The following is a 27838-nucleotide window of genomic DNA, read 5'->3' as shown; positions in this document are numbered from 1 at the left end:
CCTTATACTAAGTCAATTCAGTCACTTTCCTCTTCCCCTTCTAAGTTGCTCTTGTTATACCTTATTCTATCTTGTGTTGTGGCTGTGTGTTTACAGTGATGAGGTTAAATTTATTTTTGGTGAATTTCTTCCTTTGATCTTTGAGTTTAGTATTTAAGTGGTTGCTAACCTATTCCGGTAAAGATCTACTATTTCTCTGATTTTGTCTACCTACTTTTCTCCTTACTCCAAGCTTTGTGTTCCCTTTCTCTTCTTGTTTTCAGGCCTGAGGGCCTTCTTGAGTATTTCTTGTAGTGGCGGTCTCGTGGCCATGAACTCCCTTAGCTTTTGTTTATCTGGGAGAGTTACTATTTCTCCATCATATTTGAAGGATATTTTTGCTGGATAGAGTATTCTTGGCTGAAAGTTTTTGTCTTTTAGTATTTTGAATATATCATTCCAGTCTCTTCTAGACTGAAAAGTTTCTGTTGAGAAATCCGCTGAGAGCCTGATGGGAGTTCCTTTGTACGTTATTTTTTGTTTTTGTCTAGCTGCCCTTAATATTGTTTCTTTGTCGTTGACCCTGGCTAGCCTTACCACTAGGTGTCGTGGTGAAGGCCTTTGTCTGTTAATATATATAGGCGTCCTGTTGGCTTCGCTTACTGGTATTTCCTGCTCCTTCCCCAGATTTGGGAAATTTTCAGCTATTATTTCCTTGAATAGGCTCTCTGTTCCTCTTTCCCTCTCCTCTCCCTCAGGAATACCTATAATTCTTATGTTACATTTTCTAATAGAGTCCGATATTTCTCGGAGTCTTTCTTCATTTCTTTTTAGTCTTAGTTCTCTCTCTTCTTCCATCTGGAGTATATCTGTATTCCTATCCTCTAAAGTACTAATTCTTTCCTCCATATTGTCAGCTCTGTTCTTTAAAGATTCCAGATTCTCCTTTATCTCCTCCATTGTGTTCTTCATCTCCATCAGCCCTGATAGGTTTTTCTTTATGATTTCAATCTCTTTTGTGAAGAAACTCCTAATCTCATTTAATTGTTTGTCTGTGTTGTCTCGTATTTCGTTGAGTGTTTTTATGATAGCTATTTTGAAATCTCTGTCATTTAGTTTATGGATTTCTGTGTCTTCGGGGTTGATTTCTGGGTGCTTGTCATTTTGTTTCTGGTCTGGTGATTTCATATATTTTTGCATTGTGGTTCCTGTGTTGGTTTTGATTTTCCTCATCCTGGAAGTCTCTGGTTGCAATTTCCACCTGCCGCCACTGTCTGGTGGTAAAGGGCTGTGTAGTCTAAGCCCCCTGCGCTCTGCCCCAGTTTTTCTGCTGCGATCCGCAGTTTTGTTTTGTTTTGTTTTGTTTTGTTTCTTTTCCCCACTGCGATCCACGGGTCCAGTCCAGTTTATTCAGGTCTGCCTCGGACCGCTAGATCTGGTCGAGCTGCAGACTCCGGGTTGCGGGGAGGGGGGAGCTCTCTCTTTTGCCCTCTGGGTCCCTGACGTGGGAGGCTTCTCGTTTGCCCCTCTTTATCCGCTCTCTGGGTTGCTCAGATGTTGATGGTAGCCCTGTGGCTCCTCTGAGCCCTCTGTGCGGGAGTTTCCCACTGGCTGAGAGAGCCCGAAGAGCTACAGTTTCCCGCCGAGGGCCGCCCCTCCCCCCTCTCTGGGAGCCGCGCGGACCGGATCGCTGATCTGATGGGGAGGGAGCGGAGTTCTCCTTACCTCTCCCCACTTCCTCCGGGGGCCCAGCACGTTCCGCTCTCAGATGTGCGGCAGTGTGGATCCCTCCGCTCTAGCTTTTCACTGTCTGGGATTCCGTTGTTGGTCTGTGGCTGTTACTTTTGTTGTATCTTGTGGGGGAAGAATTCACGGGAAAGCTCACTCCGCCATGATGCTGACGTCACTCCTTCGCGCCAGTTGCCGGAAATGCGCCTGGCTGTTTTATTTTTAAGGTTGACAAAAGAAGTATGTGATCTGTGTTCAGAATTCAAACAATATACAAGTATGTCGAGTTACCCCGCCCCTAATTTCTAATGATAACTGCAGTTAGCATTTACTGAGAGTTTTCTGGATGTTTCTCTCAGTCCTTTTGTGGTTTCTGACCATGGAATGTGGGCAGCAGTGGCCGCAGGGTCCCGTCCTCCCCGGGGCAGGTATTTACTCCCGGGTATTCTTGAGGCTTCTCCACTGAAAGCCAGTCTGAGCCACACAGACCATGCTTGTAACTAATGTTGGAGCAAGGTGCGTTTTCATTTTTTCTCAGTCGTCCTTTCTCCTAACATCTTGGGAGGATGTCTGTCACGAGACAACCTTGTGGCTGTTCTGAGGAAATCAAGGGCCTCATATTCCAAATGACTGCAGTCTCTGTTGTGGCATTCTCTCTGCATCAAGTTCAAGCCTCACCATTTCTTGCACACAGTACAGTTTTGCCACAGCCTCCTTTACGTAGCACTTGTTGCATCTCTTGGGTTTTACAGTGTCAACTTGAGCAAATTTGTCTGTTATTTTATCTCAAAATGAGATTATCCAGGAATAGCCAAAAGAATTGCAGGTTGGGATGTGTATGCTATGCTGGACCATAGGCAAATCCAGCAAACAAAGGAGGGGAGCTGCTTTTATAGAGAAGAAGAGGGAATAGGAAGGGGCTGTTCTAAATGAAAGTCTACTGGGGGGAAGTAACAGTTCAGGGCAGCAGCTTCTCATTGGCTGAGCTGCTGTGTTTCTCATTGGCTGAGAGTGGCGTTTCTGATTGGCTAGGCTGCAACATTTCTGATTGGCAGAGCTGCGACATTTCTGATTGGCTGGGCTGCAGCATTTCTGATTGGCTGGGCTGTGGTGTTTCTCATTAGCTGAGTGTGGCATTTCTGATTGGCTGGGCTGTGGCATTTCTCATTGGCTGAGCATGGCATTTCTGATTGGCTGGGCTGTGGCATTTCTGATTGGCTGAGCTGTAGCATTTCTCATTGGCGGGGCTGTTGCCAGGCAGGGAGAGAAATCTTCCTTCAGTAGTAAAGTAGTTGTACTTCCTGAAGCCTTTGTCTCTTCCTGTTTGGTGTAATTGACCATGTGTGATGGGCATGAGAGCTCCCCCTGCAGGCCTTCCTGACCCAGTTTAGTTAAGGTTTCTTCATTAATTTCCATGGCAGCCTCCCCTGTGGTGTGCTCGTGTGGGACTGACCCCTGGGAGTTGAGGTCCTGGGTTGGAGAAAACAGCCCACCTTGGGGCTTGCTGTGGTCCTGGCGGGGACCCTGAGCTCAGGCCTGGAGATGGACCTGTGGTGCCCCAGGTCCATGCTGTGGGAGACAACTCCCACCCTGGGTGGGGTGTGGACTCACATCCAAGAGGAGACGGCCTCTATGTGGGCGGGGAGACAAGCAGGGTGCTGGTAAACCCCCCTTGGGTCTCTGTCCTCTGGACGTGCGTGCCCCCAGGGCTCCTGCCTTGTCCCTATGGCACCAGCTCTCCCTGCACCCGGGCCCCACGACACCTCCTCCCAGAGGCCTGTCCAGCACAGCACTCCCAGAGCCAGCTCCCCTTTCTCAGTGCCGCGACTGCCGCCTGGTGTGTGAGACTGTCACCTGTGCAGAGCCAGGCCAGGCCACTAGCTCTCCTGCTGCCTGCACCACTGGCAGTCGGTGGTCAGCCCAGGATGTCCCTCGGGTCCCTCCGTTCCTCCTTGGCCCTCAGTGCTTGGCTGAGGGCCCGCTTCCAGCTCTGCCCTAGGGAGGATGTCCGGGGTCTGTACTTCTGAGCACTGGGCCCTGAAGGCCCTGTGGGTGGATGCACTTTGCTGATCAGAACCTTTCTTTTATTGTAGGAAAAAACTCATGTACCTGACCTTGTTTTTTTTTTTCCTTCTGAAGTAGGGATAATAGGCTTTACTTTTGCAACTCTAGGAATATTTTGTCACCAAAAGTTAAGGAACGTTTGAGCTGAATAGATTGGACGGCATGGAGAAAGAAAAATGAGTTAGACCACTCATTCTCAAACTTGGCTGAACATTGGAATCACCTGAGCATTTTAAAAAATATACTGAGCCAGTCTGAAAAGGCTGCGCACTGTATGATTCAAACTATACGACATGCTGTAAAGGGAAGAACTATGGAGACAGTAAAAACATCAATGGTTGCCAGGGATTAGGGAGGAGGGAAGGATGAATAAGGAGCACAGAGGATTTTTAGGTCAGTGAAATTATTCTGTATGATATAGTGGTGGATACATGCCATTATACATTTGTGAAAACCCATAAACCAAGAGTGAAGCCTAATGTCAACTATGCACTTTGGGTAATAATAATGCTTCGATGTAGATTCATCAGTTGTAACTAACGTACCACTCTGGTGGGGGATGTTGATAGTGGGGGAGGCTATGCATGTGTGGGAGCAGAGGGTATATATGAAATCTCTATACCTACCTCTCAATCTTGCTGTGAACATAAAACTTCTCTAAAATTTTTTTAAACTCTCTCTCTTTCTCTCTCTCCCCCCCCCCTTCTCTCCCTATGCCTGGGTCCCTCCCCGAGAGACTGTGATTTTTATAATAGGTAAATGATGAGGCCTGGGTTTCAGGACTTGTAAAAGAGAGTAGATCTTATATGTTCTCACCACAGGAAAAAAATGATAATTATGTGACCTGATGGAGGTGTTAGCTAATGCTGCGGTGGTAATCATTTTGCAATATATAAGTGTATCAAATCATCACATTGTACACCTTAAACTTACACAAAGTTATATGTCAATTATATCTCAATAAAGCTGGAAAAAAAAGAATAGGGAAAAAGAAAAAGACAATTACACAATTCATTGCAGCTGTGATATCACAAGCACTGTATGGTAGTTAGGGAGCAGTCAGGGAAGCCTTTGCTGAAGAAAGCATTCTTAAGCTGGTTTCTGAGGGATGAGTAAAAGTAAGCCAAGTAAAAATGAGGGGAAACTCCAGGTAGAGGAAACTGCATGTGGGAGAGCATGAGATGGGAAGGAGGTTGTATGTTCCAACACCGTGGTTCTCAAACTTTGCTACACATGAGATTCTTTTTTGCATTTTGAATGGGTTTGTTTTTTCCATTGTGACTATTTTTATTGTTATGGTAGTATATTTGAAGGCTATTATTTCTGTATGTAAATTTTTACCTTCCTGAATTCTTTCATTCTTTGATTCTCTCGAACTTTCCAGATAAATATCATGTCTCGTCTGTAAATAGAAATAGTTTTACTTCCTCTGCAATTCTTATGCTTCTAATTGATTTCTTATGTGTAACTGCATTGCCTAATATCTCCTTTATGACATTTAAATAGTACTGGAAATAGTAGGCAATCTTGCTTTGTTTCTGATCCTTGTGGAAATTCCCTACAGTATTTTTCCATTAAGTAAGATTGTATTCAGGACTAAGGTATACATATTTTTTCATATTAAGAAAGTATCCATAGGGCCCGCCCTGTGGCATAGTGGTTAAGTGCGTGTGCTCCACTGCTGGCGGCCCAGGTTTGGATCCCGGGCGCGCACCGACGCACCGCTTGTCAGGCCATGCTGAGGCAGCGTCCCATATGGAGTGGAGGAAGACGGGCACGGATGTTAGCCCAGGGCCAGTCTTCCTCAGCAAAGAGATGAGGATTGGCATGGATGTTAGCTCAGGGCTGATCTTCCTCACAAAGAAAAAAAAAGTATCCATAAATTCTTACTTTCCTCTTTTATTCTGTGTTTTAATCAGGAATGAGTGTTTAATTTTGTTGTTTTTCAGTATCTATGGAGGCAGTTAAGATTTTCTTTAGATCTATTAATGTAATGTATTATATAATAGATTATTACATTAGATAATATATAATAGATTATATAGAGATTATATCTATTATATAATAGATTAGATGAAGGCAATTAAGATTTTCTTCAGATCTGTTAATATAATGTATTATAGAATAGATAATGTATTATATTAATAGATTTCCTAGTATAGAACCAAGCTTGCCTTCCTGTAAAAATATCCTACTAGGTTGTCTTAATGTGTTATCGGGCTATTTTGCTAATATTTTATTTAGTACTTGTACATCCATAATCATAAGTGATAACTTTTTGGAATTTTTTTTGTACTGTTTTTATCAGTTTTAGGTATCCATATTATACTTGCTTCATGAGAATTATTTGGAGTTTTTTTTTCATTTTCTAGGCTCTGGTACAATGTATGTAGCATTGGGGACAATGTATTCTTTGAAGATCCCCCTTTGAAAGCAACAGGGCTTTTTATTTTTTTGGGGGGTGAGGGTAGTTCCTTGATAAATTTCTCTATTCCCGCTATGGGAATTGATCTGTTTATGCTTTCTTTCCTAATGGGGTCAATTTTGGTAAATTGTATTTTCCTAAGAAATTATCCATTTTGTCTTGTTTTCAAGTTTATTTGCATAGAGATCTCTCTCCCAGATAGTTTGTTATGGTATTTTAAATCTCTTCTATTTCAATAGTTCTCTCCCCCTTGTCATTTCATATTTTGTATGTTTGTGCTTTTTCCTTTTTTTCCTTGATTATGTTGGCTAGTGGTGTGTTTATTTTGTTAATTTCCCCCAAAATAATAATTTTTATTTATTAATTTGATGGTTTTTTCCTACTCTCGACCTCATTAATTTTTCTTTTATCTTTTGTTATTTCCTTCTTTGTTTTATTTTGGTTATTTTGTTGTACTTTATCTTAGCATTTGGAATTTGGAATTTAATATATTTTTGGTCTTTCATTTTTATTGATATAAAGTACTTAAAGCTATGAATTTCCACTGATCACTGCTTTAAATATATCCCATAGATACTGGGATAGTAGTATTTTCATTTTCATTATTTTTTAAAAATCCTTTAATTTTTGTTTCCATTTCACCCACCCTGTGTGCTCCAGTCTTCCTTCCCTCCAATCTGGTATCTATGCTGTGGCCTTTGTAAAATGGTCCTGCTCTCTAACACCCTCAGAAAAAAGCCCCACACCTGAAGCCTTCATGGTTCACCTGTTTCTCCAAGCCCTGCTCTCTCCTAGTCATATGAGCAACTCTGCCCACAGTGTCCTTTCACCTTGTACCACCTGGCTAACGCCTACCCACTTTTGGAGACTAAGCTCAAATTTAGGAATCCTTTTCTGATACTCCTCAACCCTCAATACCAAGTACTCCTTCTGGGAATTAAATAGGATCCTATATTTCCTTTGTCATAATACTTATATAGTTTAATATTCTGTCTGTCTACTAACATTGTAAGATCCTTGAGACAAATGCTTTCCTTTTATTGCTGTACCCCTGGTGCTCAATAAATAATTGTTGAATGTCCCTTCAGCTGTCAACTTCAAAACTAGTATTTTAATACATATGTTCTGACTTGTGAGCTTTAGCAAATGCTAGAGCTTCTTTGTCATAAACTTTGGTTGATTGATTTTTAGCTTTTAAGCTGAAGTGTAACACACAGAACAGTACATTAATTATAAGTGTGCAAGCTCAATCATCTTTCATGAAGTGAAGATACCCATGCAACCAAAACATAGATCAGCTCCATGAATTTTCACAAAGTTGAATGTGCCTATGAAACTGCAACACATATATCAAGAAATAGAACCTTACCAGCATTCCAGAAGCCCCGTTTGTGGCTCCTCCCAATTGCTACCCCCTCCCTCCTTTCCAGAGGTAACCATTATCCTTATTTCTAACAATACAAATGAATAATTCTGTTTTGAATTTTATATAAATGGGAAAATACAGTAAGTACAGTTTTGTGTATGACTTCTTTCACTCAACATAGTGTCTGATATATTATGTTGTCATGTATACTGGTAGTTAGTTCTTTTTTAGTGCTGTGCCATATTTCATTGTCAGAATTTACCATAATTAACTTTCCAATTCTCCTGTTGTTAAGCATTCGGGTTGTTTCCAGTTTGGGGCTATTATGAATAAAGCTGCTTCCTGTTGCACATATGCTTGCATATCTTTTGGGTATATATGTAGGAGTGGAATTTCTGGGTTACCACTATAGTAGAATATGTCTCACAGTTTTCCAAAGTAATTGTACAAATTCATATTCCTGCCAACAGTGTTTGAGGATTTTCATGGCTTTAACAGGTTCATTAACAATTAGTATTTTCTGACTTTTTCATTTTTTGACATTCTGGTAAGTATGTAGTGGTATCTCATTGTGGTTTTAATTGTATTGCCCCAGGGACTAATTAGGTTAAGGACCTTTTCAAATATTTATTGGCCTTTTGGATATCCTCTCATGTATAAGTCCTAATCTGTTTTTCTATCACTTTCTTATTAATTTGAAGGAATTATAATATATTCTGGATACAAGCTCTTTGTCAGCTATTATCTATTCTAAGTATATTCTCTGTCTCCCCGGCCTAGTTTTTACTCTCTTAGTAATATCACTTGATGAGCCTAAGTTGTTTATTTAATATGAGTCCGAATTATCTTTTGAATCTAGTGCTTTTAGTGTCCTGTGTTATTTACAAAATCTTTCCCTATCCCCAAGACATGCTTTCTTGTTTCACCATTCAGGTTTAAACCTATAATCCACTGAGAGCTAACTTTGGGGTATGATGTGAGATGAAATTTAAGTTTCTGTTTTTCCCATATGTATACCCAATTGACCTGGAACCACTTATTGCTGCCCTGCCACTTTGGCTTAAATCAAGTGTCCATATATGTCTGAGTATGTTTCTGGACTCTAGTCTGTTCCATTTTGTCTATATGTCTATCCATATGCCAATAAGGCTGTATTAATTACTGTGGCTCTATACAGGCATACCTTGTTTTATTGTGCTTCAATTTATTGCAGTTCACAGATACTGTGCTTTGTAGAAATTGAAGGTTTGTGGCAACCCTGCGTTGAGCAAGACTGTCGGCGCCATTTTTCCAACAGTATTTGCTCACTTTGTGTCTCTGTCACATTTTGGTAATTCTCATAATATTTCAAACTTTTTCATTATTATTATATTTGCAATGGTGATCTGTGATCACTGATCTTTGATGTGACTATTGTAATTGTTTTGGGGACACCACAAACCACAGCCATATATGACAGCGAACTTAATTGATAAAAGTTGTGTGTGTTCTGACTGCTCCACCGACTGGCCATTCCCCCATCTCTCTCCCTCTCCTCAGGCTCCCTATTCCTTGAGACACAACAATATTGGAAATTAGGCCAGTTAATAACCCTACAATGGCTTCTAACTGTTCAATTGAATGGAAGAGTCACACGTCTCTCACTTTAAATCAAAAGCTACAAATGAACAGCCTAATTGTTGATATGGAGAAAGCTTTAGTGGTCTGGATAGAAGAACAAACCAGCCACAACATCCCCTTAGGCCAAAGCCTCATCCAGAGCAAGGCCCTAACTCTCTTCAATTGTATGAAGGCTGAGAGAGGTGAGGAAGCTGCAGAAGAACAGTGTGAAGCTAGCAGAGGTTGGTCCATGAGGTTTAAGGAAAGAAGCCGTCTCCATAACATAAAAATGCAAGGTGAAGCAGCAAGTGCTGAGGTAGAAGCTGCAGCAAGTTCTCCAGATGATCTACCTAAGACAATTGATGAAGGTGGCTACACTAAACAACAGATTTTCAGTGTAGACGAAACAGGCTTCTGTTGGAAGAAGATGCCATCTGGGACTTTCATAGCTAGAGAGGAGAAGTCAATGCCTGGCTTCAAAGCTTCCAAGGACAGGCTGCCTCTCTTGTTAGGGGCTAACGCAGCTGCTGACTTTAAGTTGAAGCCAATGCTCACTTACCACTCCAAAAATCCTAGGGCCCTTAAGAATTATGCTAAATCTACTCTGCCTGTGCTCCATAAATGGAACAACAAAGCCTGGATGACAGCACATTTGTTTACAACATGGTTTACTGAATAATTTAAGCCCACTGTTGAGGCCTACTGCTCAGAAGACTCCTTTCAAAACATTACTGCTCATTCACAATGCACCTGGTCACCCAAGAGCTCTGGTGGAGATGTACAATGAGATGAATGTTGTTTTCATGCCTGCTAACACAACATCTGTTCTGCAGCCCATGATCAAGGAGTAATTTCGACTTTCAAGTCTTTTTACTGATGAAGCATATTTCATAAGGCTATATAGCTGCCATAGATAGTGATTCCTCTGATGGATCTGGGCAAAGTAAATTGACAACCTTCTGGAAAGGATTCACCATTTCAAATACCATTAAGAACATTTGTGATTCATGAGAAGAGGTCAAAATATCAACATTAACAGAATTTTGGAAGAAGTTGATTCCAACCCTCATGGATGACTTTGAGAGGTTCAAGACTTCAGTGGAGGAAGTAACTGCAGACGTGGTAGAAATAGCAAGAGAACTAGAATTAGAAGTGGAGCCTGAAGAGGTGACTGAATTGCTGCAATCTCCTGATCAAACTTTAACAGATGAGGAGTTGCTTCTTATGGATGAGCAAAGAAAGTAGTTTCTTGAGATGGAATCTACTCCTGGTGAAGATGCTGTGAGGATTGTTGAAATGACAACACAGGATTTAGAATATTACAAAAACTTAATTGATAAAGCAGCAGCAGGATTTGAGAGGATTGACTCCAATTTCGAAAGAAGCTCTACTGTGGATAAAATGCTAGCAAACCAGCATCACATGCTACAGAGAAATAGTTTGTGAAAGGAAGAGTCAATTGATACAGCAAACCTCATCACTGTCTTATTTTAAGAAATTGCCACAGCCCCCCAACCTTCAGCAACCACCGCCCTGATCCGTCAGCAGCCATCAACATCGAGGCAAGACCCTCCGCCAGCAAAAAGGTTATGACTTGCTGAAGGCTCAGATGATGGTCTGCATTATATAGCAATAAAGTATTTTTTAATTAAGGTATTTACATTGTGTTTTTAGACGTAATGCTATTGCACAGTTAATAGACTACAGTACAGTGTAAACAACTTTTATATGCATTGGGAAACCAAAAAATTTATGTGACTCACTTTACTGTGATATTTGCTTTATTGTGGTAGTCTGGAATGAAACCCACAATATCTCTGGGGTATGCCTATAGTAAGTCTTGATATCTGATAGAGTTAGGTCTCCCCTTTGTTGTTCTTTAAGGTTGTCTTAGCTGTTCTTGGCCTTTTATAATCCCATATAAATTTTAGAATCAATCTGTTTCCACAAGAAAACTCGCTGAGATGTATCAGCTGAGACTTTGGTTGAGATAGCATTGAATATATTTATCAGTTTGGAGAATTGTCATCTTATTCAGTCTTCTACTCTGTGAACATGATACATCCTTCCGTTTATTTAGATTTTATTTAATTTCTCTTAATAATCATTTATATTTTTCAATGCGGAGGTCTTAACACATTTTTCATTTAAACTATGCCTGGGCATTTGGTGTCTTAGGCTATTGGTATCTTAAAAATTTTTATTTTCTAATTGGTACTGGTTATTTAGATAGTAAATTGATATGTGTATATTGACTTTATATCCAGCATCCTTGGTGAAATGAACTTGCTAATTCTAATGATTTATCTGCCGATTTTATTTCCTTGGGATTTTCTACATAAACAATCATGTCTTCTACAAATGAGGGCAGTTTGATTTCAGCCTTTCCGATCCTTATGCCTTTTTATATCTCTTTCTTGCCTTATTGTGCTGGCTCAGTCTTCCAGTAAAATTTTAAAATAAAATCTCAAAGAGAATGCTTTCAAAATTTCACCATTATCTCTGATGTTTAATGTAGATTTTCTGTAGATAGCCTTTTTCATATTAAGGATGTTCCCTTCTATTCCTAGTGTTCTAAGATGCTTTATCATGAATAAATGTTGAATTCTATCAAATGCTCCTTATGTATTTATTAAGATAATCATATGATTATTTACCTTTATTCTTTTAATGTGGTAAGTTGCATAGACCAATTTCCAAATCTTAAACCAACCTAGTGTTCCTAGAATAAACCCAATTTAGTCATGGTGTACTATTTAGTAGGCTAATCTTTTTAGGAATTCTATACCTTTATATGTAACTATGATCTATAGTTTTCTTTAAATGCCTTTGCTAGATTTTGATGTCAAGGTTATAGTGCCTGCATAATACAAAGTATAATTTGTATCTCAGTTTTCTGAAATAGCGTGGATAAGATTGGTATTATTTTTCTTTAAACATTTGATGAAATCTAACAGGTTAGCAATCTTGGCCTGGAGTTTTCTTTATGAAAAGTTTTAAATTATAAATTCAATTTCTTTAAAAGATGTAAGACTATTCTGATTTTCCATATATTGTTGGTTTTAGAAAGTTGTGCTTTTCTAAGAATTTATCCATTTAATTTACGTTCTTCATAATATCTTCTTATCTTTTCCAAATTTGTAGGATTACAAATGATTTCTCCTTTTTCATTCCCTACATTAGTAATGCTTGTATTCTCTTTTTTTTCCTTAATCAGTCCTGCTGGGGGTTTATTAATTTGATTAATCACTTTGAAAGAACCCAGGAGCTATAAATGCCCCTCTAAGCACAACTTTAGCTGAATCCCAAATTTTCATGTTTTTTAAAAAACATTATAGTTCAGTTCAAGATATTTTCTGATTTCCCTTGTGATTTATTCAATGATTCATGGATTATTTATAAGTGTATTATTAAACTTCAAAACATTGCGTGATTTCACACATAAGATGCACTAAACACATACTACCCCAATCTCCCACTGAACTCAACTATATAACCTGGACAGGATTCCAGGCCCAGCTACTTGTGAACTCTGGAAAGCAAATAACAACAGGTGGATTAGGGAAGGGCACCAAAATTCAAAATACCATACAAGCTGTGGCTATAAACCTAAAGACTTAAAATGAAATATCCAAAATAACCAAGATACAAACCAAAATTACTCAACATATAAAGAACCACAGAAATCTCATCTTGCATGGGAGAAGACAATCAACAGACACAAAAGGCAAGAAGAAACGTTGGAAATATCTAATAATACTTTAAACCTGTCATTATGAAAATGCTCAAACTAGCATTCACAAACAATGTTGAAACAAATATTAATAAGAAAGTATAAAGTGAGGAATAGAAAATAGAGTCAAATGGAGGTATATTTTTCTAAAATATAATAACCAAAATAAAGAACTCACTAGATGAAAAGTGAGAGCACAGTGGACATGACAGAGGAAGAGTAAGTGAACTTAAAGATAAATCAATAAAACTATCCAACAGACAGAAAAGATTGGGAAAAAAGGGACAAAGCCTCAGGGACCTGTAGAAAAACAAGCGGTGGCAAAGGAAGGGTATATAGAACAATGGAATAGAATTAAGAGTCCATAAATAAACTCATACCTCTAGGGTCAATTGATTTTCGACAAGAGTGCCAAGGTAATTCAATGGGAAAGAAAAGGCAATTAAACAAATGGTGCTGGGACAACTGGACATCCACATGCAAAAGAATGAAGTTCTGCCACACCCAATATACAAAAATTAACTTAAAATGTGTCAAAGACCCAAATATTAGAGCTGAAAGTATAAAAACTCTAAGAAGAAAACATAGAGGTAAATCTCCATGACCTTGAATATGGCAATGGATACTTAGATATGATACCAAATGCACAAGCAAAAAAATAAAAAAAGATAAATTAGACTTGATAAAAATTTTAAAAGTTGATACATCAAAGGACATTATCAAGAAAGTGAAAACAACCACACAAGACAAGAGAAAATAGTTGCAAATTATATATCTGATAATGATATAGCATCCAGAACATGTAAAGAACTCTTACAACTCAACAAATAAAAAGACAAGCAACTCAATTTAAAAATGGGCATTCAACATGGAAGTGGAAGTCCTAGCCAGAGCAATTAGGCAAGAAAAAGAAATAAAAAGCATCCAAATTGGAAAGGAGGAAGTAAAATTATCTCTGTTCACAGATGACATCATCTTATATAGAAAAGCGTAAAGACTCCACCAAAAAAACTTTAGAACTAATAAATTCAGCAAAGTTGCAGGATACAAAATCAACACACAAAAATCACTTGCATTTCTATACACTAACAATGAACAATCCAAAAAGGAAATTAAGAAGACAACCTATTTACAATAGCATAAAAATGAATGAAATACCTAGGAATAAACTTATCCAAAAGGCAAAAGACTTGTACACTGAAAACTACAAAATGCAGCTGAAAGAAGTTAAAGAAGACACAAACAGACATCTTGTATACATGGATTGAATAACTTAATATTGTTAACATGTCAGTACTATTCAAAGTGATCTACAGAATTAATGCAATCCCTCTCAAAATCCCAATGGCATTTTTTTTTCAGAAATAGAAAAATCTATCTTAAAATTGATGTGGAATATCAAGGGACCCTGAATAGCCAAAACAGTTTTGAAAAAGAAGAAAAACTAGAGGTCTCATATTTTCTGATTTCAAAACTTATTACAAAGCTACAGTATTCAAAACAGTGTGGTACCAGCAAAAAGACAGACATAAGGCCAGTGGAACAGAATAGTGAGTCCAGAATTAAACTCTCAGGTATATAGTCAAATGTTCCTTGACCAGGGTGCCAAGAACACTCAGTGGGGAGAGGACATTCTCTTCAATGAATGGTGTTGGGAAAACTGGATATCCACATGGAAAAGAATGAAGTTGGGCCCTTACCTTATGCCATATACAAAAATTAACTCAAAATGGAATAAAAACCTAAACATAAGACATAAAACTATAAAACTCCTAGAAGAAAATGGGAACTGCAAATGAGATTGAATTTGGCAATCACTTCTTGGATATTACACCAAAAGCACAGGCAACAAGCAAAAATAGACAAATGGACTACATTAAACTTAAAAATTTTTGTTCATCAAAGGACACAATTAACAGAGTGAAAAGGCAACCTACAGAATGGGAGAAAATATTTGCAAATTATATATCTGATAAGGGGTTAATATCCAGAATATATATAGAGTTCCTATAGCTCAACAACAAAATAACCCAATTTAAAAATGGACAAAGGACTTAAGTAGATATTTCTTTAGGTCAGTTTTTGGAATTTTATTTTGTTCATTTGATTGGGCCATGTTTCCTTGTTTCTTTGTATGCTTTGTGATTTTTGTTGTTGAGACTTGGGCATTTGAAAAACAACCACAACTCCCAGTCTTTATGGACTGGCTTCATGCAGGGGAAGACCTTCAATGATCAGTCCAGCTGGAGATTCTAGAACCTCTCAAACCTTTTCTCAGGATTTATCTTGTCTGTGCTTGTGCATGTGATTTTAGTTGTCTCAAATTCCCTAAGCAGCTTGTCCCTGCTTCTCCTCAGAGGCCCATAATCTCTTGCTCTGCCTGGCATCTGCCTGCAGAACTGCAGCTCTAATGTGAAGTGGTGATTGTGTCTGTTTTCAGTGGCTTCCAAATAAGTCTGCCAAGAAACCAGTCCCTTGTGCAGCTGCCAGACAAGCAAGAATGTTGGATTCAAGGTCCACCTTTTTGTTTCTGTCCTTAGAGAGGATCCCCAGTGTGGGAGGTTTCCTCCCAGTTGTGCTGCACTACGGCAGATAGGGGGACGGGCGTGAACAGGCATGCAAAATACTATGACTTTTCCTACCCCTTTCGCTGGAATCTCTTCTTAGTTTTACATTGGTCCGGGTGCTATAATTTCTCAACTGATCTCTAGAATTCTTGCAAAGGTATTCTGTTCCATATGTTATTGTTAACTCAGTGACTATGGGAATGTGAGAGCCTGAAGCCTCCTAGTCCACCATTTGGTTCCTTTTTGGAGCTTGTTGAAATTCTCCATTTTTTTCATCCATTTTGCCCAGGTTCACCTCTAATTTCTTTAACATATTTTTAATAGTTATTTTAAAGTTCCTTGTCTAGTAATTCCAATATCTGTGTCAACTGTGGGTCTTCCTCTATTGACTTGTTCTCTTGATCATCTGTCATATTTTCTTGTTTCCTTATGTCTCTCTCTCTTTTTTTTTTTTATGGCATAGTGGTTAGAAGAACCATAGAGACTAGACTAAATATTATTATTCCCTAGAGAGGGCATGCCCATCCCTCTATCAAACAGCCAGGATGAGAGGCTTATCACTTCCATTCAATCAGAAGTTAGCTGTGTTGCTACTTTAGTTATTTTCGGTTTTACTTTAATTTGCCGGGATTTGAGCACAGGGTGAGATCTTCTATATGTGTGTTCCAGTTCCCACCTTCTACTGGGAATTTTAGTCCAGTTCCCACCTTCTACTGGGAATTTTAGAGCTAATCCACATGAAATTATGAGTATATCTCTTTCTGTTTTCTAGCTCAGGTCCCAGCTTCCTATGCCTCCATATTCTAAGCAAGTCCTGTCAGGTAGAATCAGCACGAGGGGAGAACTAACTGTTTTTCAGGCTTCTACATATTTCAGTGGCCAGCCCACGTGCTTGTTACAAGCCCCAATTGCCTTTCTCTCACCCCAGCAAAGTTCATCTATGTATGACAATCCCTATCCTTCACCTGCCTGTGCCTCCAGACAAGACAAATGCCCCCACAGAGGAGAGTGGCCACTGGTCTCTACTCATCTACTCATTGTTCTTCTCAGGAATGTAGTTCATTTAGACTTATCTTTCTATCCATGGCTCTCTGGGGTCTTTTCTTTAATCTATAATTTTTTTGTTTTATCTGTTGTTTTCTTCTTGTTATGGTGGGTGCAATGGTCTTTGGCAACCTTCTATATCCTAACTGGTAGCAGAATTATCAAATCACATCAATCCAGTTAGGAATTGAGATGATTCAAAGTTGGGCCTCTAGTCCCTGTAAGGGCTGGTCTATTTTTATTCCTAGTATGTATACTGTTGAGGTCCCAACCCAAAGCCTGGAGACGACTTTACCCAGGCCTCTCCCCCTTGATAGGCCCTGAACTCCAATTTTGTCACCCAAGACCCGTAAGTCCTTTAGGAAACTCTCTGAAACTTCGCAGCCTATAAGCTTCCTCCCTGGAATCAGCAGATGCCTTTCCAGGAAGGCTGTCCTTAGATGCCAGGCTCATCTCTTTGGATTTTCCTCCTCTCCCAAATCTTGACCCCACAATTACTCACTGCCTTGGTAGCTCTCCAGTGACTTCCAACAGATGCTATTTTGTTTGGCCCCGCTATTCTAGTTGCTCTCAACAGGAGGATTGGTCTTAACCATCTGGTTCATTAGCAGAAGCAGAATTTCTGTCTCAGCTTTGGGTCTCTACTTATCTAGCTCCTGGGATTGTAGTTTTAAGTAAACTGCAGAAGCTCTAGCTATTTCAGGAATTTATAAAGATGTTTGTCCATTCTCAGTGAACCATTGGAACCATTTCTGCTCACGGTCCTGATAATCTCAGTGGGAAACCCTGTTAAGTAGACTGATAGCAGCAGCAGATTAAGTTCTTCAGGGTTTCTGGAAACATAATTAATAATAGTCACTGTGTATTATTTCAAAGGGCCATCTGCAAACCACAAGCAGCTATGGCATACTCTTTCATGAATTTCTCCCTGACTACTTGGATGTGGGGAGGGGAGGGGTGCTTGTCATCCTCCATCATTAGTGTTCCATCTAGATTGTGGTATGGGGCCCAGACACATTCTGCTGGGTGGGAAAGAGAGAGAGCGGAGCTGGATCTTATGCTGTTGTACCACCATGTGCCAATGAGGCCTCACAGTGCCAGGGGCCCTCAACCTGGATGCTCCACTGAACCTACTGTTAAGTGGAGTTTAGGTGTACTTGGGGTGAGAAGTAGGTAGAGGTAGATTGGTTGGCCTCAGTAACAAGCATATCTGTTTCTCCCACTCTAGCATGACAATGCAAGTATTTGTGAATTTCTTACCTATTCCCCTCCAGGGGAGAGACCGGGAAACGAGGACCACTGGTGAACACTGAGTTAGAACAAGTGAGCATTTATATGAGTAATCCCATCTAAATAATGAATCTGATAGAGTCACTGAAGACTCTGCAGTTCCTCTTCCCCAGGCTTTGTGATCAATGTGTTCAACCTCTGGCAACTTCCTGACTGAAAACAATATTAATTAGCTATTTCCCTTTTCTGGGGAGTGAGCATAAGGACCTTGAGCTCCCAAGGCTTCTATTAAGTTTACAGAAGTGGCCTCAGGTTTTCTGTGAGACTAGAGAATATTGGCTCTGCAAATGTGCTTCCACTTTGCTCCCCAGATGAACTCAGTTTGAACTCTGTCCACTTTGAAGTCGACTTAATAGACAAATTACAGGAATGTTTAATCTTTGAAGCATGCTGTATCCCAAAATTTCTATTAAAACTATAGAAAACTTCTGATTATGAGAACTCAGCATTAAAAACTGACCCACTTCTTGGTGTATGCCTGAAGGAAATGAAATCTGGATCTCAAAATGATATCTGCACTCTCATGTTCATTGCAGCATTATTCACAATAGCTAAGATATGGAAACACAGCCTAAATGTCTGCCAGTGGATGAATGGGTGAAGAAAATGGTATGTGTATATATATGTATATATGCATACAATTTTCAACAGCATGGATGAACCTGGAGGACACTATGCTAAGTGAAATAAGCCAGACAGAGAAAGACAAATACTGTATGACCTCACTTATATGTAAAATCTAAAGTAGTCAGACTCATAGACGCAGAGAGTGGAATGGTGATTGTTGTGGCAGGGCTGGTACAGGGGAAAATGGGGGGAGTGCTGGTCAAAGGATACAAAGTTTCAGGATAAATGAGTTCTGGAGATCTAACATACAATGTGGTGACTACAGTTAACAGTACTGTATGATATACTTGAAATTTGCTAAGAAGGTAGATCTTACGTGTTCTCACCACACACACAAAATGATAACTATGTGAGGTGATGGATATGTTAATTAGCTTGACTGTAGTAATCATTTAGCAACTTGTGTATATGTATCAAAGTACCAATTTGTACATCCTAAATATATATAATTCCCATTTGTCAATTATACTTCAATAAAGCTGAAAGCAAACAAAAAACTGACCTGAATTGATTGTCTTGCAGGTATGAGAGAATTGAAATCCCAATCCATATTGTACCTCATGTAACCATTGGGAAAGTGTGCCTTGAATCAGCAGTTGAGCTGCCCAAGATTCTTTGCCAGGAGGAGCAGGATGCATATAGGAGGATCCACAGGTAGAGACCTTCGTCACTCCTCTTCTCCACCTTTCAGGGCATAGTCCCTACTCCCATTTTCTGTCCTTTCACCTTTAGCAGCTCAACTCTTGAGCCCGCTTTCTTTTCACCTCTCTATGAGAAAACTTTATAGCAGTCTCCAGTCATAATGTTTCTCACATTGTATGATAACAATCTCTTTAACATTTGTTTCTCTCCTGCTGCACTTTATATCCTTCAAGGGCAAAGACACTTTTTTTGGTTGTAAAAAAAATAAACTACAACATTTTAGTAGTCCTGTTGCCAAGCACTAGGTCTTGCCCAACAAATGTGTACTATGTGAAGGCTTCAGTCAGAGACAGTAATTTCAAAATTATCTCCTTGAATTATCTCAAAGTTCTGAATAAAATCATGTCCCCAAAATCATGAAAAATTTACCAATAACTAGAATTTAAATTATATATACTCATCTAATCCAGTTGTCAAAGGTCTGGGGTCATTTCTCATTTTGTTAGTCCGTGACCATTTTGTTTTCCCTTCACTGCTACTTTGCTACTAATCTGAACTGTTTTATCCCTTTAGCCTCACACATCTGGACTCAGTAACCAAGATCCATAATGGCTCAGGTAAGATTTTCTTTTCTTGAGTATAGGCAGTGTTCCCTGAAATATTCAGCTGACAGAAGCAAATGTAGTTTAAGTGATTGAAGTGATGGGTACAAGTTATCCTCAAGTTTCCTTTCCTAAGAGCTTTGCCATTCATTAATCCTGCTCCCAACCTTTCTATTGAACCCTGTGGACTGTTGAATACTGTAAATGCTACCTAGAGTGAGACTGGAGGAAAGACAGGAACAGGGAGGAGGGAGGGCACTGATTTTTTTGTGTTTTCCAGTTTCCATGGTGTAATACCCCTACCATGGCTGATTTCAAACAACTAACATGGCTTCAACCAGCTCACAAACTTCCTGAAATTTCAACAGTCAGCTCTCAGGAGCTGGTCTAAGCTGGTTCCAGCATACCACTACCAGCCTATTGTGCTGGGAGATGAAAGAGATGGATAGACAGACAGACAGACAGACAAATAAGAGGGAGGGCCTGAGGGAGGAAATCTTTTTATGTCAGTAAATGTAGAAGGAATTCCTATACAAGGCCAAGGAACAGAAAGCTCAATATGATATACACACTAAATCACTCTTCCCCAACATACACACCTACCCATTTGCACCTTCTCTCTGACTAACCTTGACTCCCACGCCATTCTGTGCGATCTTCCCCTGTGACTAGCAAAGTCACCAGTGAGGAAGAAGGGGAGGCTTTCAAGTGGTATGGGCAATTACTTTGGGAGGAAAAGAAGAGAGAGATAACTTTGTCTATCTGTCCCATCATTTCTATCTGAAGGTAAAACATGACAAAGAGTTAAAAGTGGGTAATATATGATATGTAGCCATACTCTCAAGCCACAGTAATTTAAAAAGTATGGTAATAACTCAAAAATGGACAAATCAGTAGAACTGAATAGACCCCAGAAATAGGCCCATGTATATATTAGAATTTATATTTAAGAAAGATGTTACTCCAAATAAAACAAAAAGGATGGATTATTCACTGAATAGTGTAGGGACGGTTCATTGTTTGTTAGTTTATTCATTCAAGAAACATCTGAGTGCCTACTCTCAGCTAGGCACTATTCTAGGCACTGGGGAACATTGCTCAACAAAAGAGACAGTCTTAACCTAAATGGATTTATATTCTTCTATTTCCACTTGGGGAAAAAATAGATTCCTACCTAACACTCTACACAAAAAATAAACTCCAGATGTATTTAAACTTTTACTATTAAACATAGTACAACCACTTTGGAAAAGAGGTTGACAATTACGATTATCAAATGTGCCACCAGTTCCTCTCCTAGACATATACCCCAAAGAGTTGAAAACAAGTGTTCTAACAAAAACTCGTACAGGAATGTTCATAGCAGCATTATTCACAAGAGCCAAAGGGTGGAACCAGCCAAGTGTCTGTCAGTGGGGAAATGGACAAAGTATGAGCCATCCATACAGCGGAGTGCTGCTCAGCAACAAAAAGAACAAGCTACTGAGACATGAACAACCTGGATGAATCCATTATGCCAAGTGAAAGAAGCATCACACAAAATGCTGTATACTCTATAGTTCCATTTATATGAAATTCAAGAATAGGCAACTAATCTGTGGTGGCAGCGAGGGGATCAGTAGCTGCTGGTGCCAGAGGTGAAGGGGCATTGACTGCAAAAGGGAACTGCAGATGGGCTTGTGGCCTGCTGGACATAGTCTATATCTTGATTAGAGGTGGTTCCAAGGGGTATGCATTTGTCAAAACTCATTGAACTCGACACTTAAAATGGGGTCATTTTATTGTCTGCAAGTTATACCTCTATAAAGCTCATTTTAAAAGGAAAAAAGTACAGAAGGACAATATAAGAGGATGTTTTTCAAACTCTTGGGAGGTGGTGGCATAAGTATAATCTGAAACCCTGAACTCACAAATTGTTGATAATAATCTTTAAAAGAAGGATGGATTAAGATAAAGTTATCAGTGTTTCACTTTTTCTTTTGGCTAAGATTAAATTGAGATAATTAGATGAGGATGTGGAGGAAGTGAACACTCCCATGTACTGTTCCTGGAGGTATAATTTGGTACAATCTGGAAAATACTGGATAATCAGTTTTAAAATGTACATGGACTTGAATCTAGCAGTTTCACTTCTAGAAATGTATCCTTCAAAACTTTGTAGGACAAGTGTGCAAAAGTAAATTTAAAGGGATATTAATTGCAGTCTTTATAATAGCAAGAAATTGGATGTCACTGAAATGTCCATCAATAGAGGACTTATTAAAAAGGTACATCCATTCCGATGAACATTGTGCAGCCCTTAAGAAAGCAAGCTAGATCTTTACTGACACAGAATGACGTCTATGGCATATTGTTATGTGGAGAAAAAGTAACATCCAAAATCATACAGGTTTTATTCAAAAGTATACATATACCTGCACACACGTACACACACATATACACACACGTATATCGTGGAAGATATACCCCACAGTATGACAGTGGTCATTTTCAATAAGTTAGGTATTATGAGAGAGAAAAAGATATTTCTATTAGGCGGAATTTGTTTTAAGAAGAGTGCCATAGAATCTTTGTCTCATCATGAAGCTGAACATTCATAGTAAGGCATGAAAGATGCTAACTCCCTTACTCTTCATCTCTCTGGTTTTTCCTCATTTTAAAAGAGGAGCTTTCAGGTGACTTGGGTTAACGTATTTATTTCTTCAAGGTATGTAACGTTTGATAAGCAGTTTTCCTACTGGCCTGGACTTAGTGGAAACCTAAGTTGCAGAAGGCAGAGTTCTAGCTCTTTAGGAGGTTATGGTCATTTACAGTGTGAGAAGGTCTGAGGTCTGGGCAAAGAAACCCTTCCGTAGTTCTTAGCCCTTTGGTCTAAGGGAGTAAGGAGCTGGTCATCTTTCTGCTCTCGGCATAGCCAGGCTTCCCTCCAGCCTATGGATCCAGGGATGTTCAGGGTGGCCTCCAGGTAGGTATCTTCTTGGCTCAGCTCTTCTGTCTTTCCCCTGGCTGGCCATACAAAATCATCTGCTAGTCCTACTTATTGTACTTGTTCTACTTCTTCCTCCAACCCCTTCTTTCAGTGCTCACAGTTGGAGGACTGTTGGTGGTGGTGGAGTGTTAGCTTATCTGTGTTTTTCCTATTGAAGTGTTTACCAAGAATCTGTGCAGTCAGATGTCGGCAGTCAGTGGGCCTCTCCTACAGTGGTTGGAGGACAGACTGGAGCAAAACCAACAGCATTTGCAGGAGCTGCAACAGGAAAAGGAAGAGCTTATGCAAGAACTTTCTTCTCTAGAATAAAGCAGGAGACAACATGGGGTAAAAAACTTTTTTTTTCAATTTGTGTATTAAACATGGTCTGAAAATTCATATACCTCATGTGTAGGCAAACTCTTTTTATAGGAGCAGCTCTTTTTATATCCCAATGGATGAGTTTTATGCATGCAGTAAACACAAGATGTCTTCGTAAAAGTTTCATTAGTGCTTAATGAACCCTCCTACCTGTAACTGGCCTACAAAGAGCATATGCAAGATGATTTAAGTAGAATATGAAAGATTTTTTCTAAAGGCTATGGAAGGTACATTGGCAAGGACATCCTGTAATATATCTCCAGGGAGTATATTTTAAATGTTTATTTATCCCTTGTTTAACTAGGAAGTCTTTATTTTCATTTTCAGATACACTCACTCCCTAGAATAAGCTAAAGGAAGAAGAGTATTTCATGTTTCAATTTTGTAGTTATGATGCTTATGTTGAACAAGTAAATAAGTACACAAGAGTTAGTGGAAGGAAGTGAAGGTGACTTGTCAGCTTCTACTCTTTGCTCTCATTGAGAGGCATATGTCTTATGTCTTCCTTCTTGATCTCTAAAATATGTATTCTGAGATAACTATCAAAGGTTGAATCTGTATGGGTGCCCTTTTTTTTTTTTTTGAGGAAGATCAGCCCTGAGCTAACATCTGCCAATCCTCCCTCCCTTTTTTTTTTCGCTGAGGAAGACTGGCCCTGTGCTAACATCCATGCCCATCTTCCTCCACTTTATATGGGACGCCGCCACAGCATGGCTTGCCAAGCAGTGCGTCGGTGTGCGTCTGTGATCCCAACCGGTGAACCCCAGGCCACTGCAGCAGAGCATGCGCACTTAACCGCTTGCACCACCGGGCCAGCCCCTGGGTGCCCTTTCTAACCAAATAGATGAGTTCTTGCATATTTGACTCTGAAGGAAATTCCTATTGAACAGATGCTATTTACCTAGGAACTTCCCTTATAATATAAATGTGTTTTTCCAGAAACATTTAGAACTTAGGATGTAGCAAAAATCATGCTCTAAAAAGTTCTGTTGCATTATTCTTACGGTATGTAACCACAAATGATAAGTGTGTCTTCAGAAAAGAGTCAAGCCTACTGCATACGGGAAATTAAAGTGGGAATTGGAGGATGTGGAAAGAAAGAAAACAAAGAGAGCCTGATCCCAACAATGGGGACAAAGGGCTGGTTTTGGTTTTTGTTTGTTCTTTTTGTTTCTCCCTAGATTATTGTTTTTCAAATTTCAAAGTGTAGTCCAAAACCACCTGCACCAGAATCACTTGGAGGTCAAACTTTGTCTCTGAGGTGGTACCCAGAAATCTTCATGAACTTTCCATCTGATTCTGAGGCATACTAATGTTTGAAAACCATTACCGTAGGGCATATGGAGTATAAATGCTGTATTTTCCCTCATTTCCCACAACCACAGTTCTTCTCAATTCTTTTCTTTCCCTGTAGGAAAGATGAAAATATCCAGGTATAAAATTAATTAAGCTAAATCAATTTTGAAGAAGAAAAATTTGGAGGATTCATATTACCTGACTTCAAGACTTACAATAAAGCTACATAATCAAGACGGTATGGTATATGCCCAACTGATTTTGACAAAGGTGCAAAAGCAATTCAATGGAGGAAGGATAGTCTTTTCAACAAATGATGCTGGAACAATTGGACACCCATAGGCAAAAAAATGAACTTTGACCTAAACTGCATCCCTTGTACAAAAATTAACTCAAAACCTATCATGGACTTAGATGTAAGACGTAAAACTATAAAACTTTTAGAAAAAAATCATAGAAAAACCTTCAGAATCTTGGGCTAGGCAACAAGTTCTTGGCCTTCACACCAAAAGCACAATCCTAAAAGGAAAAAGTTGACATATTGGGCTTCATCAAAATAAAAAACTTTTGCTCTGCAAAAAATTTAAAAGGAGGAAATTATTGAGAGAAATTATTTGCAAACTATATATGTGATCAATCTAGACTATATAAAGTCAACAGTAAAAAACAAACAATCCAATTAGAAAATGAGCAAAAGACATGAATAGACATTTCATTAAAGAGGATATATGGATGGAAAGTAAGCACATGAAGAGATGTTGAACTTCATTAGTCATCAGGGAATGCAAATTAAAACCACAATGAATTATGGCTACATACTTATCAATAAGAATGGCTAAAGAAAAAATAATGAAAATACCAGATGCTTTTGAGCATACAAACTGGATCTCTCATACATTGCTGATAGGAATGTAAAATGGTACAGCCCCTCTGGAAAAGAGTTTGGAAATTTCTAATAAAGTTACACATGCAGGTACCACAACCCAGCAGCTGCAGTCCTGGCCATTTGTCCCAGAGAAATGAAAACCTATATTGGCACAAAAACTTGTACACACATGTTCTTAGCAGCTTTATTTTAATATCCAAAAACTGGAAAAAAAAACCCAGATGTCCTGCAGTTGAGTGGGTGGTTAAACCAACCATCCATACCATGAAATACTACTCTGCAATGAAAAGGAACAGACTATCGATACACATAACTTGGTTGGACCTCAAGGGTATTATGATGAATGAAAAAAGCCAGTCTCAAAAAAAGGTCATATACTGTATGATTGCATTTATATAACATTCTTGAAATGACAAAATTATAGAAATCAAGAACAGATTAATGGTTGCCAGGGATAGGGACTGGAGGCAGTATGGGGTATGTGTCACTATAAAGGGATAACAGAAGGAGTTCCTTTATGCTGATGGAAGAGTTCTGTATCTTGCTTGTGGTGTTGATTACATGAATCTCTGTCTGTGCTAAAACTACATAGACCTGCACACACCCATAAATGAATGCACGTAAAATATGGTGAAACTGAATAAGGTCTGTAGTGTCAACCATTGTCAATATGTTGGTTTTGAAGTTGTACAATAGTTATGTAAAATGTTACCACTCAGGGAAACTGGGTGAAGGGTACATGGGACTCCCTGTACTATTTTTGCAACTTCCTGTAAATCTATAATTATTGCAAAATAAAAAGTTATAAGTATTAAATAGGGATCTAGGATGTATGGTACTTATTTTATGAAATAAGAAAAGAATTATAAAAAGAAGATCTGAGGGGAATAAAATGATGTGAATATTTTTAGCGGCCAACCTTGAACACCCTTTCCCTTTCTGGGCTTCATTTTCTTCATTTATAAGGTTAGAGACCACCAAGGTACCTTTAGCTCAGTGTTCAGTCTTTAAAAGTGTTGAGCATCACAAGGAACAGTGATGTGAACAGGATGTATCATTACTTTCCTACCTGTACCAATCTGGCTCACCTTCACACAAAATAATGCATTCCACTCACAACCCTGTATCCCCTTCTGGTCAGCAGATTCTCTATTTTCAATCAAGACTCTGATGAGAATAATATACACCTGCTTGCTTTCTCTGTTTTCTCATTTCCTATTCATTCAACTCATTGCATTCTGACCTCTGCCCACATCACTCCATTTAAACCACTCCTGCCAAAGTCACCAATGAGCTGCCCATAGTAAAAGTCAATAGATGCTTTTCCTGTCCTTAATTAATCTCTCAGTCTTGAGACAATTAGCCACTCTTCTTTGAAATCTACCACTCTCGGCTTTTGCTATTTTATTCTTTTCTGGTTTTTCTCTGCTCTGGCTGTTCCTTCTCAAATTCATTCATAGGCTTCTCCATCTTTGCTCACCTATATGCAGTTGACAGACAAATTTGTGTCTCCATCCAGACCTCTCCCTGAACTCTAGACCTACATTTCTACCCACTTACTACACATTTCCACTTGACTGTCTTAATGGCACATCAAACTTGATACATCTAAATCTGAACTCCTGGTTTTCAATCTAAACCATATTCCCTTCGAATGTTTTTTACCTCAGTGAATGGAGCATCTGTTTGCACAAACCAGAAACCAAACAGACATCTTTAACATCTCCTCTCTCCATCACCTTCTAAACTATTTACATTAATAGAGTTATGGCCATTTGAATAACGTAAGAATTTGAAAGTGGTACCCCAGTAGCTATGAGCACATCCAGCACCCAGATATTTGTTCTCAAATACTATCCTTCAGTAAGGGTAACCAGGGCTCCCCTGGGAGAAATGGCTGGTTCCAGGGCTGGGGCAGAGAAAGTACAAGATAAGCCCAGATCATCTTTTTGAGCCATAAAGTAAGGAAATGGGTCCAGCCTGAAGGGGTTCCCATTGGCAAAATCTGGACAATTTGTGCATAAAATTAATGAGAGTAAAGCATTATATAAATTACTATAAGAATCTTGAGTCCACATTGATAAAAATAAATCGATGGGAGAAGAAAGTAAGCTCTTTCTTTAAGAAGAAAGCCAACTAGTAAACTTAGAAGGAAGAATGAAATTAGAAAATCACCCTTGGGTATTCATCATAGTAGTGGCTGATTCAGGTGTGAGTCATCAATGGATGCTAAGTCAGGTTGATGCGTGGAGGTTTAACTGTCAAAGACATGAAAAATAGGGGAAGGCCAAGGGGTGTCCCCAGACTGAAAGAGATTTAAGGCATGAAAACTAAGTGCAACGTGTGTTCCTATATTGGATTCTGGAACAGAAAGGAAAAAGAAATTGTTAGAGCAGTTGCAATATTTGAATGGGGTCTTTGAATTGTAATGTTGTATTACCTGATTAGGAGGGAGATGTGTATAGGATAACAGCTCTGCCATGGTGACCTGGTGCCCATGTGGTATCCACATATGCCACATAAGCAAGGCCTGAACTACAGCTAATCTGAGTCTTGGCAGAACAGCTTGAGATCCTCTGTTACATGAGAGGATGGAGGCCTGTAAAGAACTGCTCTCAGGCCATCTGCCACCCACCTCCCT

General features: G+C 39.1%; 1 protein-coding gene across 1 annotated transcript in view; it reads left to right on the top strand.

Moving 5' to 3' along the window:
• The window catches only part of BRCC3 (BRCA1/BRCA2-containing complex subunit 3), a 90917-nt gene extending 64898 nt beyond the window's left edge, over positions 1-26019 (top strand). The window contains 4 exon segments of the mRNA XM_058535055.1: positions 18945-19076; positions 19638-19681; positions 22813-22982; positions 24430-26019. Coding sequence (XP_058391038.1) covers positions 18945-19076; positions 19638-19681; positions 22813-22964 — 328 coding nt within the window. The 3' untranslated portion in view covers positions 22965-22982; positions 24430-26019.
• The last annotated feature ends 1819 nt before the right edge of the window (positions 26020-27838 follow it).

This window comes from Diceros bicornis, chromosome X (assembly GCF_020826845.1).
Source record: "Diceros bicornis minor isolate mBicDic1 chromosome X, mDicBic1.mat.cur, whole genome shotgun sequence".
NCBI classification, from domain to species: Eukaryota; Metazoa; Chordata; class Mammalia; order Perissodactyla; family Rhinocerotidae; genus Diceros; species Diceros bicornis.
The sequence above is the reverse complement of the archived record's forward strand: the minus strand, read 5'-3'. Positions and strand labels throughout refer to the sequence as shown.